The sequence below is a fragment of the Emydura macquarii genome, unplaced genomic scaffold (genome assembly GCF_026122565.2).
Source record: "Emydura macquarii macquarii isolate MOO-44397 ecotype Brisbane River unplaced genomic scaffold, CSIRO-AGI_Emac_v2 contig_629, whole genome shotgun sequence".
NCBI classification, from domain to species: domain Eukaryota; kingdom Metazoa; phylum Chordata; order Testudines; family Chelidae; genus Emydura; species Emydura macquarii.
In genome coordinates this window covers 5,553,713-5,572,837 of record NW_027130766.1, presented here as the reverse complement: position 1 = coordinate 5,572,837, position 19,125 = coordinate 5,553,713, and the positions used below count along the sequence as shown (strand labels likewise).

The 19,125-nt window shown below is 50.5% G+C and overlaps 1 protein-coding gene across 7 annotated transcripts; it reads left to right on the top strand.

The window, feature by feature from the left end:
* The first annotated feature begins 1,283 nt into the window (after nucleotides 1-1,283).
* Nucleotides 1,284-18,195, top strand: SP2 (Sp2 transcription factor). Of its 7 annotated transcripts, none has more exons than XM_067541144.1 (8): nucleotides 1,284-1,373; nucleotides 5,188-5,348; nucleotides 10,273-10,349; nucleotides 10,841-11,791; nucleotides 12,430-12,730; nucleotides 15,274-15,448; nucleotides 15,586-15,779; nucleotides 16,301-18,195. In XM_067541144.1, exons 3-8 carry the CDS (start codon nucleotides 10,287-10,289, stop codon nucleotides 16,399-16,401), a joined length of 1,785 nt encoding a protein of 594 aa, XP_067397245.1. In that variant the 5' UTR covers nucleotides 1,284-1,373; nucleotides 5,188-5,348; nucleotides 10,273-10,286; the 3' UTR covers nucleotides 16,402-18,195. The 7 variants fall into 7 exon arrangements, with proteins under 7 accessions (XP_067397245.1, XP_067397248.1, XP_067397243.1 ...); XM_067541142.1 differs by lacking the exon at nucleotides 1,284-1,373 and adding an exon at nucleotides 1,502-1,563 and having other exon boundaries at nucleotides 4,554-5,348; XM_067541145.1 differs by lacking the exon at nucleotides 1,284-1,373 and adding an exon at nucleotides 1,503-1,563.
* Nucleotides 18,196-19,125: the final 930 nt, after the last annotated feature.

Below are 19,125 nucleotides of genomic sequence, written 5' to 3'. Positions count from 1 at the left end.
GGGTTAGATTGTACCTTTCATGAATTCTGTTGGCCCCTGTGTGCTTTTTAAATTGCCCAGAGCAATCCGATGGGCCTCATTATTATAAAGAGAAAAGAAAAAAAGAGAACAAATGCATGGAGAACAAATGTTTTTCCTGTGTTTTCAAACTCTGGCCAAACCATCTGGTTGGCAAGTATCTCCCTGCCACATAGGATAGAGTGAGTACTGCAGGGATACTGAGAAACGGATTTGCAAATTCTGAAGTATTTGATGCCCCCTGGCGTTTAAGGATGACCTCTTCAACCAGCTTTGGCAGAGATCCGTTTTCAAGAGCCTTCTCGCTCAGTCGTGCAGTCTAGTTGCATGTAAACAGTAGCCTCTGTCTGTATTCTGGTCAGGTCACATTGGGAGCTGCTGGATTCTTAGCATCTGTGAAAATCTGGCCCTTGTTTAGGAACAAGGGAATGAGTTCTAAAAAGCAGAGCTCTATCATTTAAATTGCATGTTTCCTCAACCTCCTTTTCCTTGTCTGCTTGCTCTCGGATTGAGAACTCCTGGCAGCAAGGACAGCCCTTGATTATTTGGATGGCACCTAACGCTGTAGTGGGTGGTACAGTTCCTAATAATATGTATTTAATGTTATTAATAGGAATTAATTTACTATATATTAAAAAGTCATTTCCTTCATCGCAAAGGATCCCACAGTACTTTTCCAACGGGAATGGCTGGAATGCACCAAAATGCAACCACCTCTGGGGTGGAACCAGGCAGCTGATCGCATCATTTTCCCCAAAAAAAGTGGCTGGTGATTTGGGGGTCCCTGGTGGTGCCGAGATGCTGAGCACCCACAAACCCACTTAACTGGCGGGAGCTCGGGGTGCTCAGCAGCTCTGGCCCTCTGAGGCTGGGCACCCAAACTCTGCCGTCAATTTGGAACAACTCATGCCCCTAGGTATGACTATGGGTAGCCCAGCAGTGAAATGCAACCGCCTCTGAGGAACAGCTGTTACTAACATTCCAGAATTCACACACACACACACACCCTCCCTCCCCCCCCACCTCGATCTAGAAGAGCCAATAAGAGGTGGAACTGTGCCATCTGGCTTTTTTATTGGATATTATACATATCAATCATCATTGGCAATGACCAATCGCAGAACTCTATTGAAAAAAATCCCGCCTACTTTACGTCCTCTCCCCCCCACTTGTCAATCAACTACCAGTGGGCGAAAGTCTGGTCTCGCGTCTATTAGTAAGCCTTGCAGTCAATCAGGAATCCGTCCTCCTATTGGTCCTCCAGATCCGTCCGTCATTCTTAAGTCAGCCGATCATTGGTGCAGCTGGCTCTCCATCACTGGGTTCGCTTTGCTCGGCGGAGACGTCAATCAGGCGTAAGCGGAGCTTGATTGGGCAGTGCAAGTGTGTCAGTGCTCCCATTGGCCAGCAAAGGCGCTGGTCGGGTGGGGATTGGCCGTGCGGCCGCCGAGGGGGCGGGCGTTCAGGGCGGTGCCCGGGTGGCCGAGGAGGAGGAAGATGGCGCCGTGAGGGGGTCGGAAGCGCCGCTGCCTCCGCTCCAGCCGGGTCTGTGCACTTCGCTCACCCTGCGCGGGGCGGGCGGCGCGGGGAGGGGCCGGTCACGGGAGCTCCCGCCCCGGGGCCCGAGAACGGGGGCAGGCCGCGGGGAGGGGCCAGGCCTGGGCCCGGGCCCCGGGAGCGGGGCGGGGTGTGAGGGAGGGAGCGGCTCCGGCCCTGGGGGGTCGGGGGACCCGGAAGGGGGCGTGGGGCTCCCGGCTCCGCCTTCCCCGGGCGCCGGGCTGGCGGCGCTTCCGGGGCCCGGGAAGGGGCGGGACGGGCGCGATTAACCCGCCTCCCCGGGGACCCGCAGCTGTTGCTGCGACGGAGCCTCCGGAGGGGGCAGGGGGGGTTGCCTGGGCCCCCAGTGCATTGGGGGCAGGGAGGAGAGAGGTTTGCATGGCCCCCGGTGCATTAGGGGTCACGGGTTGGGCAGAGGGTACAGAGGTTTGCATCATCCTCGGTGCATTGGGATAGTGTGCGGGGGGCACTGGGGGGGGGAGGTTTGTATGGTCCCAGGTGCATTGAGGTGGGCATGGGGGGGGCCACTTTGTACCAAGGGCTTCGTGTGGCACCGGGGGGAGGGGGAGGAGCAGGGCGCCTGAGGATGGGCATGGTGTGTGGAGGGGGATTAACGGGGTACCTGCTTCCCTACAGTGCATGGGTTACCGTGGGGTGACACTGAAGGAGTTAGCAGGGGTGCATGGGGATGCAGGGATTCTTGGTCCCTGAGTGCTTGGAGCTGGAGCACCTCACCTGCGTGGGGTGCTTTGGGAGCCACAGGGTGCAGCATGACTGATGCTCCTGGAAGTCTCTGCAGGGCCTGATCCCCCTCTTATTCCCTGATGCTGCTGGAGGCTCCATGTAATGTGTGGTGTTTACTATCAAACAGTTAAAATATTCATACCCATCCACAGGTCTCCTACGGTCTGTTAGGAGGAGGCTGTGAAGTATGGTTTAGAGACCAGAATCTGGAACCAAGTGGCTCAAGACAATATCTTGGGGTTAGGACTATGTCAGGTCTAACTGTGTATGTGTGAGTGAGATCTCAGCATTGATTTTTTTTTTTAAATCCCTTTAATTAAAATATATAATCACAATCTCAGGAAGTATTTTTTTTTCACTTAGGACAACATTTTACAGTTATTGCCCTGGGAGCCAGTCATCTGTATAACATGACATATGTATTGTCAAAGCACCAGTAGCCACTTGTACTTTGTTCACATTAGCACTCCCACTGTTATGAAGCTAAAATGGTGGGGGATTTCCCTAAAAAGTCTGTTGAGGACAAAGCCTACCGCAGACTCAGGTATAGCAAAGTAAAATGTAAGGTTTGTGTTGTCTCAATGCAGTTGAGTCTCCATCACTTCAGCTCTTTAATAAATCAAGATTGGATTTTCTCTCTCTCATGCATATGTTCTAGCTGAATCAGAAATTGTAGCTTGATACAGAAACCACTTGGTGAAGTTCTCTGGCCTGTGTTGTGCAGGGGGTCAGACTAAATGACCACAGTGGTCTCTTCTAGCTTTAAAATTCATGACATTTGTTTCTCCTTTGCCAGCTGCCTCTGCAGGGTAACAGTGAAACCAACTAAACACAAAGTGCTGGCCAATCCACTGTGTAAACGCACTGGAAAAATACTTTTTCTGTAACTTCTTTTAGGCTCTGCTTACACTTAAAAAGCCACAGTGGCACAACTCCAGTGCTGCAGCCATGCCGCTGTAGTGCTTCAGTGTAGACACTCACACCACCAACAGGAGGGGTTCTCCTGTTGCTGGTAATCCACCTCCCCAAGAGGCACTAGCTAGGTCGACGGAAGAATTTTTCCATTGACCTAGCAATGTCTACACCGGGAGGTAAGTCAGCTTACTGCGTCTCTCGCGGTGTACGTTTTTCACACCCCTGAGAGATGTAGCTATGCTAATGTAACTTTTCAATATAGGCCAGCCCTTAGATATATTGGGATAACTACATCACTCAGGTGTGAAAAACTTACACCCCTAAGTGACGTAGGTATACCGTCCTAACCCCAGGTGTAGACAGCACTATGTCAGCGGGAGAGCTTCTCCCACCAACACAGCTACTGCCTCTTGAGGAGGTGGATTAACTACACTAATGGGAGAACTGCACTGAGGCAGCATTTTAAGTGTAGACTTGCCCTTAGTTTTTTACTCCTGATGAGCCTGATCCAAAACCTGTTGAAGTCGTAGATTCTAAGGCCATTCTAATAATCTAGTCTCATCTCCTGTGCAGCACAAGGCCCCAGAATTTCCCTAAAATAAATCTTACAGCAGATCTTTTAGAAGAGCATCCAGCCTTGACTTAAAAATTGTTAACAATTGATTTACTGTTTTTTAAATGAAGTTAGTGGGAGTTTTTCCATTGATTTCTGTGGGTTTTGGATCAGGTCCAGACGTTTTCAGACATGGATATAATTTTTTTCCTAAGCTGATTGTTAAAATGGAAAGTATTTCAAAAACCTAATTCACTCCTTACCATTACAATTGGTTCACTGAAATTGGACAATGAAACTTTGACTACTCAATTTCACCTTTTTTTTTTTTTTTAAATGATCCATTTCACTCTCTTATCCAGTTTTCATTTTTTAAAAGCTAATCATCACAAACAAGTCTACTAACATTAGTTTTTTGTAAGATCCCTTTTTTTCTCCATTAGCCTTAAATTTTGAACCTAATCTATCTGGCAGTCCTATTAAATGTAGAACCAGAGCTCTGCTCACCTACCAAATGCATCTTAATAAAGTATGTACAGCTCCAAGCATCTTGCTGACACTAAACAAATAATAAATAACCATTGTGAAGAATGCCAGTTGAAAAATAAAGTGAATTTCCCTTCAGCTGACTTGTGGTTTTAGTAATTATTTTTAAGTTTCCTGAATCTGCTGTCTGACCACAGTACAAATGTATTTCTAATCCTCTGCAAAAGAGGAAACTTCTGTCCCCATCTTTTAGTCATTTTAACATTTTATTCTTTTTTAGGCCCTGTCCTTTTGGTAACAGGACCATGTTACTTAACGCTGTGATTTGGTGTAGTCAGCTGCAGCCGGATGTACAAAGATTGCCTTGGTTAGGCGGATATGTTCCTTTGTATTTTTTTCTTCTAGTGTAATTTCTTTCATACATGAGCTCCAACCATGCAATGTGATCCATGTGGGTTTGAAGAATGGTTCAGTGGTTAGGGCGCCAGCCTAGGAATTGAGAAACGGGATTAAGTCCCTGCTCCACCACAGATTTCCTGTGCAACTTTGGGCAAGTCACTTAGCCACTCTGTGCCTCAGTTTCCCATCTGTAAAATGGGAACAATACTTTTCTACCTCACCGTGATGTTGTGAGGATAAATACATTAAAGATTGTTAGGCACTTAAATGTTACAGTAATAAGTACTGTAGATAGATAGATAGACCTTACTGCACAGTCTTCATATCTGTGTGTGAGACTGCCTGCGCACAACAGATTGTAGGACTGGAGACATGTAAGCATTTCCATCGGCTCTCTTCACTGAGAAGGAAGTTGTAGATGTAAAGGAAAATTCCCTGATGGTAGAGCCTCAATGAAAGGGCCTAATTATAATTAAGAAAAAACCAAACCACTCTTCCCTTTGTATCTTTTGTAGAATATTGAAGATAATGACAGAGTTTCAAAAAATTAAGTTGTGACAAGTGAAGGAGTCGCCTCTCAGAAAACCTACCAATCGTGCTGGTGTGAATGTTCCAGCTGGCTTCTAACAGGCGTTACTACTGGCTGGAAATGGGTTCTCATTGGCTGGCGCGATTGGTAAGTTTTCTCATTCTTGTTCTACGGCTTGATTGCTCAGATTGCAGTCCTGTGGGGTTTTTAAATGTGTCATAAACTAATGAAGGTCTCTGAGAGCTATTTACCCTTGGTCCTGCCTTCATAGAAGGCATGATATCTGGACAGTTAGCTAGTGCGGACATGTCCCTGTTTGTGTATCCTAGGGCAGGAACAAATCCTAATTGTATTTACTCAGATAGCTTGATAAAAGAAACAAATCTTCAGCCAGCAGTCTTCAAGGTATTTTTGTTTCATCATCCTCTCGGAAGGCAAGGGAGTAGGAGAACATCAGTTCAGATGATGTGAGATTCGTGGTTCAGATCGGACTTACCTGGTGATATATTTTTTGCATACAAGTGTGCCTGTTGCAAGCACAGAGTCAATGTGTAGTGGGAATGGGGTGGGCAGAGATCATAACTTTATGAATGAACGCCGTTTAAACATATTCACGGAGTGTTCCATTCCATTTGGCACTTGACTGTAGTTATGGGTTTTCAGAAGGGCAAAGTGACTCTGAATTGTTCAGTGACTTCTTGGTGAATAAGTGGGTAGCTCACAGTAAATGATGATAGTTTGCTAAGGGGGAACTTCTGCCTCTTATAAAGGTCTGTATCTCAGAAGACACTAAAGGCTTGGAAACATTTACTCTGTTAAATTATGGTTCTGAACCCAAATCTGAATTGGATGGAGACATGGGCTCCTGGAAGTTGTATTTAAGTAGCCCGTTGGTTTTACCATGCTGTAAATTGATTTGTACACTGCTGCCTCTTCAAAAAGTCGAACTGTCACCAATGGACATTGGGAGGAAATGTTTGGGTGACAGATTAACACAGGGTTCAAACAGCAGACACAGAGAGATGATTTCTTCCCCCACATTTATTCTCCTAATTGATTTCTAAAGGTTAATAAGCCTCCCGCTCCCCCCATGTGTCCTGTTTTTTGGCTTGGCTTAATGTCAGTCGTATGCCATCAGAGAAATTCATCCTTAGCCGTTCCTGATTCTGCTGAAAGGGAGGGGCAGCCGTTTAGGTTGGGCAGTAGTTCAAGCTCTGGTTTGCTGGGAAGAATGTGTCCTTTTATCAGAGGCCAGCTAGCTGGGCAGAAACATCTGATGCTTCAGTCTCCGAGAGATTGCCACTGTGAATGCGAGAAAGTGCCTTGAAGGGAATGGATGCCCTTTTATAAGAATTGATGCAAATAATTTCCATCTGATGATGTCCCAGGCTCTGGGATCTCTTAACTGACTCTCTGAGGATTTATGCTCTTGGCCGTGGCAGGATGCAAAAGAGCCTTCATGTAGCTTTGGGAAAAGCCTGGAGACACGTAGTGTTGAACTGTCTGCTTTTGAGAAGTGGACTCCCTGGTGACTTGGAGTGGAGCCTGCTAACTCAATTTCCTTGCTACTCTCGGTTTGGGGAAAGGTCCAGCATTGCCTAGAGCAGGGCTCGACAAACCCCGGGCGCCATGGCGCCTAGAAATTTAAGTCTGGCGCCTAGTTTTTTTCCTGGGGGAGCAGCCGCTACTGGGCCCACGTTGTGGGAGAGGGGCAGGGGGAAGGGGCGGGGCGGGGCCAGGAGGGGAGAGCGGCTGCTGCGCTCCGGCCAGGGCGCCCCACTGCTGGGCCCACGTTGTCTGGCTCCTTAATTTTTGGGCTGACTCCTAGCTCCAAAGAAAATTTGTCGAGCCCTGGCCTAGAGAGACGTTTTCTGTGTCTGCCGACCGACAAATTAATGTGCAGGGCAGCCAGGCTGGCGAATGAGAGAATGAGAGCAAAGGACATTGACGTCACCAAGTGTGCATTTTTTGTTGGGTTTAATTGATCTGAAAAACATAAATAGCCCTGAGCTATATTAAGAACTGATGACTGGCTCCTGTGCTGAGTGAAGTGTAGACACACACTGACTCCTGGGGTTACTGCTTAAACTGATACAACACACCACACTGCTCAATTTGATTAATTCATTATATTTTTCCATTGACCGACCTATAAAAATATTGATGTTATTCAATATTATTTGTATTGTGGGAGCTCCTGGGCGCCCCAGTCACCCACCAGGACCCTGTGGTGCTAGGTGCTGTACAAACAGAACAAAAAGAGAGTTCCCACTCCAAATAGCTTATGATCTAAATATAAGACATGAGACAACAGGTGGATACAGACAGATAGGGAAGCATAAGGAAACAATAAGACAGTACTGGTCAACATGATGGGCAGTGATCTTAGCGCACCAGCTGCCTAACCGTGGTCAAGTTTTTCACCGGCATCATGGCAAAGAAGAGTTTGAAGGAGGACAGTGAGGTGGTTTTGCGGCTGTTACAGGGACCTCCTTCCATACCTGAGGGGCAGTGTGGAAGAAAGTACTATCAAGCACCTTGTCTAAGTCACCAGAGACGTAATCAAATCTTCTTGTGCCTCCACCATGGAGCTTTAGTCGTGGTGAACTCTGGAGCGAGGAACTTGCTCTCCTGGATGTGTCTCCTTCCCAACTTCTAAGCAACAAAAGGAGTTTTATAGAATAACCATTTCCCCACATATTCATTGCCTTTTCCCTTCTTTCTACTGTGTAGGATCCCCTACGGCCCTTTGAGCAGGGACGCTTCAGAAATAAGATGATTAAATGCAGGTCCTGCCTACACCAGGTTTTTACCTGCACTGAGTAAAAAAAAGGTTTTCTAACAGTTTGAAAATGTGGGGTTTTTTTTTTGTCTAGTTCCCGTGAGCAGCAAAAAGCCACTTACGGTGCTTATGCCATGGTTATTGTTTTACCTGGTACACTGGGTTAAACCATAGAGTCTTAGTCTTGTGATCATGCAACTCAGGCTGCTCATCAACCATTCTCATTGCTCCTTCAATCCCAGCCATTTTGTAAATACCACAGCGCTGTCTTCTCTCCAGCTTTCAGGAGTTGGGACTTCATTTCTGAGACAATTTAACCATTCTCCCCCCAAATCCATATTCCTCGAACGTCCATAACTCCCCATTTCAAATCGATCTCCTGCCAGTGATTGTAATGCAGAGTTTGGGCTTAGAAAAGCTCCCACCGGCATGTTGTCTAGGTAAATACTATCAAGCTACTGGGCCATACTAAGAATGTTAGGCGGAATGGCTGGGGAATTTGCCAAAGGAAATATCATGGACGAAATGTCTTTCTACTCAAGGACAAAAGTTCTAAGGATTTGGGAGGGTTTTTCCCCGACTTCACTGTATTTAAGCCTTTAAAAAAACAATCCTTTCAGATGTGCTCATTGCAGCAGTGTCTTTTATCATTCTGTCTCCCTGGAGTCTGAAGAGCGACAGAAGTGTTAGGGCTGAGAAGTCGAGAACTTACCCACTCCTGTCAGAAGGGTGTTTAATGGAGAAGCCCAATGATTTCTATTAAATGCTAACAGTCTTAACCTTTTCACTGCTGACTATCATACTAGAAAGCTCCAGCGATTGCTGTAGCTGTCAAGTTCTGAGGCAGCCTAAAAGGAATATTGTATCTAATCAGAGTATTCAAGTAATTGAGACGGTTGCTACTACGATCTCTACTTCCATCAGCTAAATGTGTCAGACAATTCGTCTCTTACCCAGTCTTTACCTAGTGTACCTACACTCGGGTAGCCTCATGCTTGACCTGATCTCTTCTTTCCTCCCTCTCTGTTGCCTGTTTTGAACTCCATGTACTCTACAATCTAACTGTGGCTCTGATGAGTTCATTCGCCGTCCTTTCTGGTCCTTTTGTTTTGAGTACTACAGCTGTACGTCCTACCTCTCCATTTATATGTTAGCAATTTTCTTTCAACCTCCCACAGTTGTACTGCTAGCAGCGCAGCTCCAGCTGAGTGTTATCCCACAACTACATAATGACTAATAAACGTTCTGCACCAATACCACACCAAAGTAAACAGCACGGAATGTGTTTCCAACCCAAAAGGGCATGAAAACTTGACCCTGTTTGAAATTCCTAACGTTGGGAAAACTTTGAGTGTGTCTACACTGCAAAACAACCCCGTGGCAGAGAGTCTATAGACCCTGGCTTACAGTGCGGCACTGAAAATAGCTGTGTAGAGAGCTTGGACTCCAAAGCCCAGGGAGTGGGGGGGAGGACTTCAAGCGCCTGAGCTCCAGCCCACGCCAGAATGTCTGCAGAGCTATTTTTAGTGCCAGCGCGCAAACCTGAGTCTGTAGACCCAGGCTCTGAGACATGCTGCTGCAGGGTTTTGGTTTTTGTTTTTTTTTTTGCAGTGTAGACATGCCCTTGGATTGGAAGCAAACAGAGGGCAAAGTGGATGAGCAGCCAGAGTACTAGATTGGGAGCCAGGAGACCAGCAGCTCTACAATTCTTTCTGCCACTGACCTTCTGTGTGACCTTGGGCAAGTCTCTGGGCCTCTTTCCCCTCCGACCCTTTATCTGTCTGGTCTGTTCAGATTGTAAGCTCTTCAGGGCAGGGACTGTCTGTCTCTTCCTCTGTGTTTGTACAGCGCCTAGCACACTGGAGCCCCGATCTCCATGCAGGGCCTGCAGGCACTGCTAAGACACAAATAAATAATCGAAGGATCTAGCCATTTCCCTCTGTCTTCTGATTCTTTGCTGCTCTTTGCTGCTCAGGGTAACGTAATGGTCCCTTCTACAATTAGCCAAAATCTATGCAAAGGTTGAAATAACAAACTGCGAGATGATAAAATCCCACTTCGTATTAAGGCACACGGTTCCAGAAACGGAGCCATTTGTTAGGTCAGCGCTGGTGCCTTCGGATGGCCCTGGAAGTCATGAGTCGGATGGCGAAAGTTGTTCAGGGGACTGGAGTGTTGTGTGACTCCTTTAGGCATAGGTGCTGGGGGTGATGAGAGGATGCAGAAGGGAGAGAATTGCATTCCTTGTTGTCAGCATTAGCCTTACTCTGCGTGTTTTCCTTCCTGCAGATCAAGAGGACAGTATGGCCGCCACTGCAGCAGTCAGCCCTAGTGAATATCTGCAGCCTGCTGCCTCCACAGCACAGGTGAGGGGGATTGCCTGGCTCATTTCAAAATTGTTTCGCTCGTGGCTGCTTTACTGCACCCTCAGGGGATCAGTGTTTCCTGCAGCGCTTCCTCCCCTGTCTCTGTAGAGATCGGTGCTGTTGATTTGGAAGGAAGGATGGCCTGGTAAAACACAGGACTTGAAGCCAGGTCTCCTGGTGTCTCTTCCTAGTTCTGCCACTGACTCACTCTGTGGCCTTGGAGAAGTCCCTTCTGCCCTGTGTGTGTCATTTTCCCTATCCGCTTAATGGGTCTGGTAACAGCAGCCTCTCTCCTCAGGAGGTTGTGAGGCTGCTGATAAGTAAAATGCTTTGAGCTCAAAGGCACCAGTGATGTGTAAGGAGGGTTCTGACAGCTGTACGGAAACTTTAGAGGCTTGCTTTGTGTTTTACATCACCTCTGCAACTGATCTCCTGTGTCAGCGGAGCCAACTCAACTCCAACCCGTCTCTCATTCCTGTCTCCTCCTCCAGGACTCTCAGCCGTCTCCTCTAGCCCTGCTTGCAGCGACATGTAGCAAAATCGGTCCTCCGGCAGTGGAAGCCGCCGTCACTCCTCCTGCCCCGCCTCAGCCCACACCTCGAAAACTTGTCCCCATCAAACCCGCACCAGTTCCTCTGGGTTCCAGTAAGAACAGCTTTGGGATCTTGTCGTCGAAAGGGAACCTCTTCCAGATCCAGGGGTCTCAGCTGGGGACATCTTATCCCGGGGGGCAGCTGGTTTTTGCCATTCAGAATCCAACCATGATCAACAAAGGGGCCCGCTCGTCTACGAACATCCAGTACCAGACCGTCCCTCAGATTCAAGCCACGGGGGGGCAGACCATCCAGGTTCAACAGAACCTAGCCAACCAGATTCAAATTATTCCCGGCACCAACCAAGCTATCATCACCCCTTCCTCTTCCACACACAAGCCTGTGCCAATCAAGCCGGCTCCAGCGCACAAGGCCGGGGCGTCGTCCATGCAGAGTGCAAGCAACGTAGTCAAGCTGACCGGCAGCAGCAACATGACGCTCACCCTGCCCGTGAATAACCTGGTGAATGCAGCTGACCCCAGCACTCAGGCTCAGATCCTAGCCGAGAGCCCGTCAAAACCCTGTAAAAAGACTAGAAAGAAAGCCATGTCACCCGCACAGACGGCCATGGCTGTGGCTGAGCAAGTAGAAACGGTGTTGATAGAGACTACGGCAGATAACATAATCCAGGCAGGAAATAACCTGCTGATCGTGCAAAGTCCTGGCTCAGGCCAGCCGGCCGTGGTGCAGCAGGTCCAGGTGGTCCAACCCAAGCAAGAGCAGCAGGTGGTACAGATTCCCCAGCAGGCCCTGAGAGTGGTCCAGGCGGCCTCAGCCACGCTGCCCACCGTCCCCCAGAAGTCCTCTCAGAACTTTCAGATCCAGGCAGCTGAGCCAACTCCTACGCAGGTACCATGTCCTTAACCCTTTCTGGTGGGGACATCTGTTATCTGGGAGATCCACCTATGATCACTGATTCAGCCGGTGATATATAAAGAAAGGCAGAGCGGACCCGGAAGTATTGCATGAGGCAGCAATCTCTGCAGGCGGGGTTTGTGTTTAGAAAGGCCTGCGCCACTTCTCCTTTCATGCTGCATATTGCAGCCCAGATTTCCACGTTATGCAAGCATGGTGGTTTGAGATGTCCCGAGGGAGGTTTGTTTGTCTCTTGTAGCAGTGTCACCCGTGTGTGGCAAGCAACCACCGTCCTGTGTGTCATAGCCTTCCTTGTGCTGGATCCTTGCAGGACTTGCCTTATTTTTACATAGCCCTGCTCCTGATTCTTGATTGATCATGACTAGGTGGAGAGATCCAGGGCAGCCCCAGTGCTGGGAGGATGCAGAGAACTCTTCTAGCAGGCTGGCCCTACTGTATGTTAGTTACATTTAATTCCCCGTGAATTGCTGGCTGACCTTCCTGTCTGACTGCTCTGGGGGTCCTGGGCCCAAAGCCCATCCTTCCGATCCTGTGGGTGACACGGCACCACACCTGTGCTCTTACAAAGCAATGGCTGGTCTGATTCCTTTCCTGTTTCCATCTTCCTTCAGGTCTACTTCAAAACGCCTTCAGGGGAGCTGCAGACCGTGCTGCTTCAGGAGGCTCCAGCTGTGACAGTGGCCCCTTCCGCCACCTCCTGCAGCAGCCCTGTGTCCCGCAGTTCCCAGGCAGGAGGAAGCGGCAAAAAGCTAGCCGCGCGCAAAGAGCGTACCCTGCCAAAGATCGCCCCTGCCGGAGGCATTATCAGCTTGAATGCGGCGCAGCTGGCGGCGGCTGCCCAGGCGATGCAGACCATCAACATCAACGGTGTCCAAGTCCAAGGAGTTCCTGTCACCATCACCAACACCGGAGGTGGGATATGCACTGTTACACACTCGTACTAGGGATGTGAAGCATGCTGACTGGGCAGATGGGTGGGCTGGGCAGAGAAAGAACTGTCTGAGCTCCCAAAGCCTTAATGTTCTGGAGGCCAGGAACTTCCTAGCTGGCAGCATAAATTTAAGTTGGATGCCCCCTCTTAAGCCAAGCTCTGGTGCCCGTGACAGAGTATTGCAGGGTGTTAACTGTTCTACACGTCTATAGCCCCTTTCATCCCAAAAGATCCCACCTAGCATCTCTCTGCAGTCCTCGTGAGGCCTTTCGGGCTCTTCCTGGTAAAGCATCTCCTGTTAGATCAGCTGTGCTGAGCCCAGCCTTTAACCTGGTGCTTCACAGCCTCTCTGAGCTAGCAAGTTAGTGAATGCAGTGATTGATAGTCACACCTGCCTGAGAGCTAAGGCTTGCTCTGTTCAGTCCTGAACCAATCTCCCAAAAGCCCTGGTAGACATAGGTACCAGTGAGTTTTAAGGTCACCCGCTTATCAGATCACCCCAAGACTAGAGGCAGATGGTTTGGAGAGCTGGAATTCCTGCTTTGTTCTAGCCTATCCCTATCATACCATACCATCCCGCCATTAGGATTTCCTTCTTGATTCTTTTGCCCTTCAGCTCCCCATTATTTAAGCAGCAGCTTTTTAAAACAAAACCATTAGTGCTAGAACCCAGTAATTTATACCACCAAAAATTTTGGAATCCCAACTTCCAAGTGGTGTAAAGCCTTAATCTCTTATCCCTCGCAGATGGTGAGTTATTCGCTGCTAAAATCACAGGGGGAAAGACTATTGCAAAGGTGCTTCTAGTAGTCAGACCAGTCTAGATGCTTTCAGGACCTCTAAAATTTCCCAAGCGCTGGTCCCAGACTAGTGATTTGACCCTAATGAGTTCTGAGTGGCTGTGTGTCCCAGCTCATAGCAGCTTCTCTTGGAAAATACCCATCTTCATAATGCCTTTGCTGTCCAGTTCTGGGCACAGCCCTTGCGTCCCCTTCTTTGATGAGTGGTTTTCCCACCGTGCCAGAGAAAATAACAAAACCATAACTGTCATCCTGCGTTTGTGTAGGCTGAAGGTAACAATGAGTCTTAGCCAAGTCCCCATATCTCTCTGGCAACAGAGAGGTTACAAATACTCCACTAGATTCCACTCCTCCTGTTCCAAGGTGGCATTGCAGACATAGACACTTCCTTTCATAGCTTACTAAGGAGAATCATGGTCCTTTGGTGTGCTCCATCATTCCCTGCATCTGCACCCCACCCAATGTGGTAGATCGACCCATTGCTCTCGGTGGCAGGTTTCTGCATTCCAGGGCTCAGATGGGAGGCTTTTGCTGCAGGGAGCATAGGGAAAGGAAGTGCTGTCTGGGGAAAGGTAATCTGCTTTCTGATCCAGAAAGCAGCAGGATTCCCATCTGGATTTTTAAGTTGGAAGCTATCCTGTCCTGAAACTAGCATATAAATGAATCAGCACTGGCAGATGTTCACCCCCGTCTGCATCTTTCACCACGAGATGGTTTCCAGCATAGGGCTAGATCACTGAGGAGCCCTAGTCATGAGATGAGGATGGAACCTTCCACCTCTAGGGGTGCAAGTTCAAATCCAGCCCAGGCTCCGCAGTGCCTGCTGGTTGTTCCATATGTGAGATGAGTTGATGGGTGTCTCAGCCCAGTTTCCACATAGATGTCTCCGCGCCCCAGTAGACGCCTATTGGGCACTTGGTTTTGCAGGCCCCATGCTGAAGCCAAGGATTATGGAGGCTGAGCTCCCCTCTGCTCCGTAGAGGATCCCTCCAGAGCAGTGTCGAGGCATGTTGAAGGCAAAGCTTGCCCTGTCAATCCTGCATCTGCTCAGTAGCTACAGGGCTTCAGTCTTATGAGCTGACTTTTTTCGGCAGCGCTGAGGGATGTCGATTTCCCAACATCCAGATGCCCCGGGAAGGGCAATTCCACTCACGGACACTGACACCAGATTTCTTCTTTCCAGCCCCCGGCGTGGCCCAGGCGCCCGTGTCCCTGAAGCCAGAGCGTGGAGCTGGCCCCGGGTAAGTCCCGTTTTTTTGTAAATATATTGCACGTTTTTTCAAAGTTTCTTTTTCGTTTCCTGTTCCGATCGTTCCCCACCCCAAAGGGTTAAACTGAAAACTTTGAAAAACCGCACAGTATATTCAGAAAAAAGGGACTTACCGCCTCCTTGAAGGGCCAGCACCTGGGGGGGTGGTCCAGGGCCGTTGTGACACTGCATGCTGGAGTGGTACAGAGGAGAAAGGAAGCGAAATCCAGGGGCGCAGAGCAGGGACTGTCACATTATTGGAGCTGGGTCCTTTCCCTTTGCCAGACCCCTCTTTTAAGGGTTTGATCCCATGTTGCTTAGGTAGCCGGAGTGGTGCCACGTGAGGTGAGTGGGAAAAGGGGTGTGTACAGCACCAGCAGTGAGGGGTCTGCATCTCCCCTTAGCGTTGGGGGTCTGCTAGGGGGACACTGAGCTGCAGCCTCAACACCCTTCTCCCTCTGCTTCTCATCCGCAGGCCAGCAGCAGCTGACCGTCCAAAATGTGTCTGGCAACAACCTGACCATCAGCGGCCTGAGCCCGACCCAGATCCAGCTGCAGATGGAGCAGGCGCTGTCCGGGGAGATCCAGCCTGGGGAGAAGAGGCGGCGCATGGCGTGCACCTGCCCCAACTGCAAGGATGGGGAGAAAAGGTGAGCAGGCAGCTGGGGGCAGGGCAGGGCAGGCGATTCGGGGGAGAGACACAGAGCAGGCCACGCCCTCCGCGGTCCCTCCTTCTCCCCCCTCCGCCAGTGAGGGTGATGGTTGCAATGGTTTCCTGTCTCTCTAGGACAGGGGATCAGGGGAAGAAGAAGCACATCTGTCACATCCCTGAGTGCGGCAAGACCTTCCGCAAGACCTCGCTGCTGCGGGCCCACGTGCGCCTGCACACGGGCGAGCGCCCCTTCGTCTGCAACTGGGTCTTCTGCGGGAAGAGGTTCACGCGCAGCGACGAGCTGCAGCGGCACGCCCGGACGCACACAGGTCTGTTGCCCGCTGTGCCTGCTCCCCCTCCTCCTGCGTCCTGCCAGGATGTTTCGCATGAGGTCGGGAGGAGAGTCCTGCCGTGTCTCAGAGCTGGTCTTGTGTGACTGTCTCCCGCCTCCCCTGCTTCCGCTTTGCCAGTAACCCCACAGCATGCCGCTGCCCGGCCCGCTGAGCACTTCGCTGAATAGGCGATGGGGAGGGGGCAACCGGAGCGTACGGGGTCTCTGCTGCCTTCGCATCGCCCCAGCCGCAGTCTGGCATGGATCTGTCGTCTCCCTGCAGGGGGAAGGAAGGGGTGCTAGCTGTGCACATGGGGGGCTGGGCGGGAAGGGGACCTCCCATCGGTGCGTTCCACCTTCCCGGCAGGAGGATGCAACAGAAGCCCTTCCGTGCGTTGTCTAGAACCAGAGCGATCAAGTCTTCGGTGTTCGGCTGCGGGTCGCGCGAGGTGCCGGCCGTCCAGCGGCAGCGAGCGCCGGCCTCCAGTGCATTGAATGTTGCTCTTGTTTCCCCGGCAGGTGATAAGCGTTTCGAGTGTGCGCAGTGCCAAAAGCGCTTCATGAGAAGCGACCACCTGACGAAGCACTATAAAACCCATCTGGTCACCAAGAACTTGTAGGATTAGCGGCAGCCAGACGGGGGGGCCACCAGCTGGCCCTGTAGCGCTGGCTAAGCCCCGCACTGTCCCAGACAGTCCCTGCAAGGGTACGGATTAGGGGTCGGCCGGGCAGATGGCCGGCCTGGGACTCTGCAGGCCTAGTCACACTCCTGGCTTTGATCCCCCTCCCTTATGTGTCCGCGCAAGGAGAGGAGTTGTTGCTGATCTTCCTTCCTCGGGAGCCATCCACCTTCCAGCACAGTGCTTGTGAATCCAGCTCCTCCCTCCGCAGAGCCTTTCAGAGCCGGACACTGATCGCACGGGCCGGGACGAAGGAGAAGCCCTTAAAAGGAAAAGACTAACATGGGTGCAAGCGGCAGACCCCTTCCTCACTGTGCCACAGGCCTGGGGCACTGAACAAGCAGGTGCGAACAAGTGCCAAGCTCCCAGATGGGCCTGGTGGAAACGGCGCAAGGAGGCCAGCGAAGCTTTGACACAGCAGAGGGCAGCACTCCACAGCCCGGCCGCCCGGCGCCCTGCAGCACATTCCTACTTTATATTTAAAACCTATAAATATCTATAAATATCTCTCTATATAAACTCCTTTGGAAGGTCCTTTTTTTCTATGGAAAATGTTGCCTTATGCGCCCAGCTCCCAAGTATGAACTGTGTATCGTGAGTGCTTTTTTATTTAATTGCTCCTGTTTAAGAATCCCGCCCCCCGCCCCCATCCTTTTCCCTCTAAAGTTCTTTTCCAATAATGAATTGAAGAGGTTTTATTTTTCTCTCCACTGATTTATTTTTCCTTTCCAAGTGACATGGCGTTTCCTTCTGAATCTTGGATCTTTAAACCCTCCTTTGCCCGTGATGCTGACTGATCTCCCCCTCCCATCACTGTGTATAGTGTATATTGTATCATAGACTATATTGCTTTCGTGTTTACTACATGTTTCAAAAACATATGGCTTGTTATTTTTGAGCTTTTAAATTAAAAAAAAAATCCACTTTATTTTTTAGTTGTAACTGCTTGAGGTATGTTTTATGAATTAAGTGACAGATCTGTTATTCTTTATTAACTATGTAACTGGCTGGCTGGTGCAGTCAGCCAAGAGTTTTTTTTTTCTTGCTAAATAAATTTAGTCCCCAGGGGCAAACCCAGCATGGAAAGCCAAGGATCCTTTGTTTCGTAAACGTGATGTCCAGTAATAGAGAAGAGCTTTCGGGGCGAGGTGGCAGTGGTGTACCTTGGGTGTCCGGCGCCGGGAGCCACTATTTGTATTTGTGCCCTCCTCCCTCCCTCATCGGTGGGAGTCTGCGGGCCCGTTTCCCGCTCCCCCCTCCCACTGTGGAGGTTGCGGCAGCAGTGGTGTACTGAGCGGGCCATGTCTCTGGGCGCTGGCTGGGCCCTCCTTGGAGGAGCTGCCCCCCACTGACATCCCCGGTCTGGCAGGGAGCAGGAATGAGAGGGGCAGATGCCCCCAGGCTGTCTGGCAATGGGGGGGGGGGGCTGCCTGGCCCCTGCGTGGTGGGGTCCCTGCGGCTCTTTCGATGCACCCAGTGCTGAGGCGGAGGGGCCGGGTCGGCGCAGCTGTTGGGGATGTCAGCAGGGGGTGGCTCCTTGAGGGCCTGGCTGGGCCCCCTCCCACAGGCCAGCGCCCAGGGCCATGGGCCCCCTCCCACTCAGTACGCCACTGAGAGGTGGCAACAATGAGACGCTTGCTGGGGGAGACCAGGGGAGTTGTTTGTATTAGAAAAGCACCACAAGATCCAGCTGAGCTTGCTACCCTGTCCGCTGGGGATGCCTGGATGGTTTGTCTCTGCTCCAGAGAGCTTAAAATCTACCTAGACAAGGCAAAGGCTGGGAGGAGAAAGATCAGCAGCGAGAGGGGAAGTGGCTGGATCAAGGTTAGTGGCAGAGCTGGGAATGGAACCTAGGTGTCCTGAGTCCCAAGCCAATGCTCCATCCACTGGGCCACACTGCTATTTGTATTAGGCCGCATTGTGCTAGGAGCTGTACATTAGAATAAGAGACAGTCCTTGTTGCAAAGAGCTTTACAGTTTTAGCTTGTGTCTTTTGGAGCATCTCTTTAATCCTCCCGCCCTTCACGCAAAAAAGGACCCTGTCAGTGCAGTCAGACCGGACCTCGGCACCGTCTGTGGGTCTGTTGTGTCCTTCCCTGGATGGGGCGACACAAGCGTTACCCTCTAACCTGTCTGATTTTGTGAAATGAGCTGCTGGCTCCCCACAGACAAGTGTCCGCGTCAAGATGAACCACCACTGCCATTATCCCCTTTGGGGGCAGCCTCAACCAGAACTCAGATGGTGGAGGGGGCTGGCATCTCACTCCCCCATCTGCAGTGCTGGGAAAGCCCTGTGGCTCTCCCTGCTCTGTGGATACCCAAAGGCCTTCAATCAAGTCCCGCTCACCAGCGCCAGGCAGGAAAAACTGCAGCCGATGACTTTCCAAAGCTGCCCCATGAGCTGGAGGATGGGAAATTGCTCAGGCATGCAATGGAGCGTCCCTCTACTACTGTGTTCTCTGAGCATCTCATGGGAGCGAGAGAAGGATCCTTTTAAAAGAGCCTCTGGGGTCAGCTCAGCCTCTGGAGTAGGGGGAGGAACTGTTCCAATCCGAGCCTGAACGAGGTGGCCAGTAGCTGCAGCAAGCTGGCCACTTTCAATCTGCTTTCAGCTCACCTGTGAGTGTTCTTCAGGCTGAATGGTGGCTCAGGGGGGTGGGTGGG

What these genes read in the sequence shown, in the direction of transcription:
- SP2 (XM_067541144.1), top strand. Translation starts at nt 10,287, where the DNA reads ATGGCCGCCACTGCAGCAGTCAGCCCTAGTGAATATCTGCAGCCTGCT. An exon ending in CTGCTGCCTCCACAGCACAG is followed by an intron (nt 10,350 to 10,840) that starts GTGAGGGGGATT and finishes CTCCTCCTCCAG; the next exon opens with GACTCTCAGCCGTCTCCTCT. An exon ending in CTGAGCCAACTCCTACGCAG is followed by an intron (nt 11,792 to 12,429) that starts GTACCATGTCCT and finishes ATCTTCCTTCAG; the next exon opens with GTCTACTTCAAAACGCCTTC.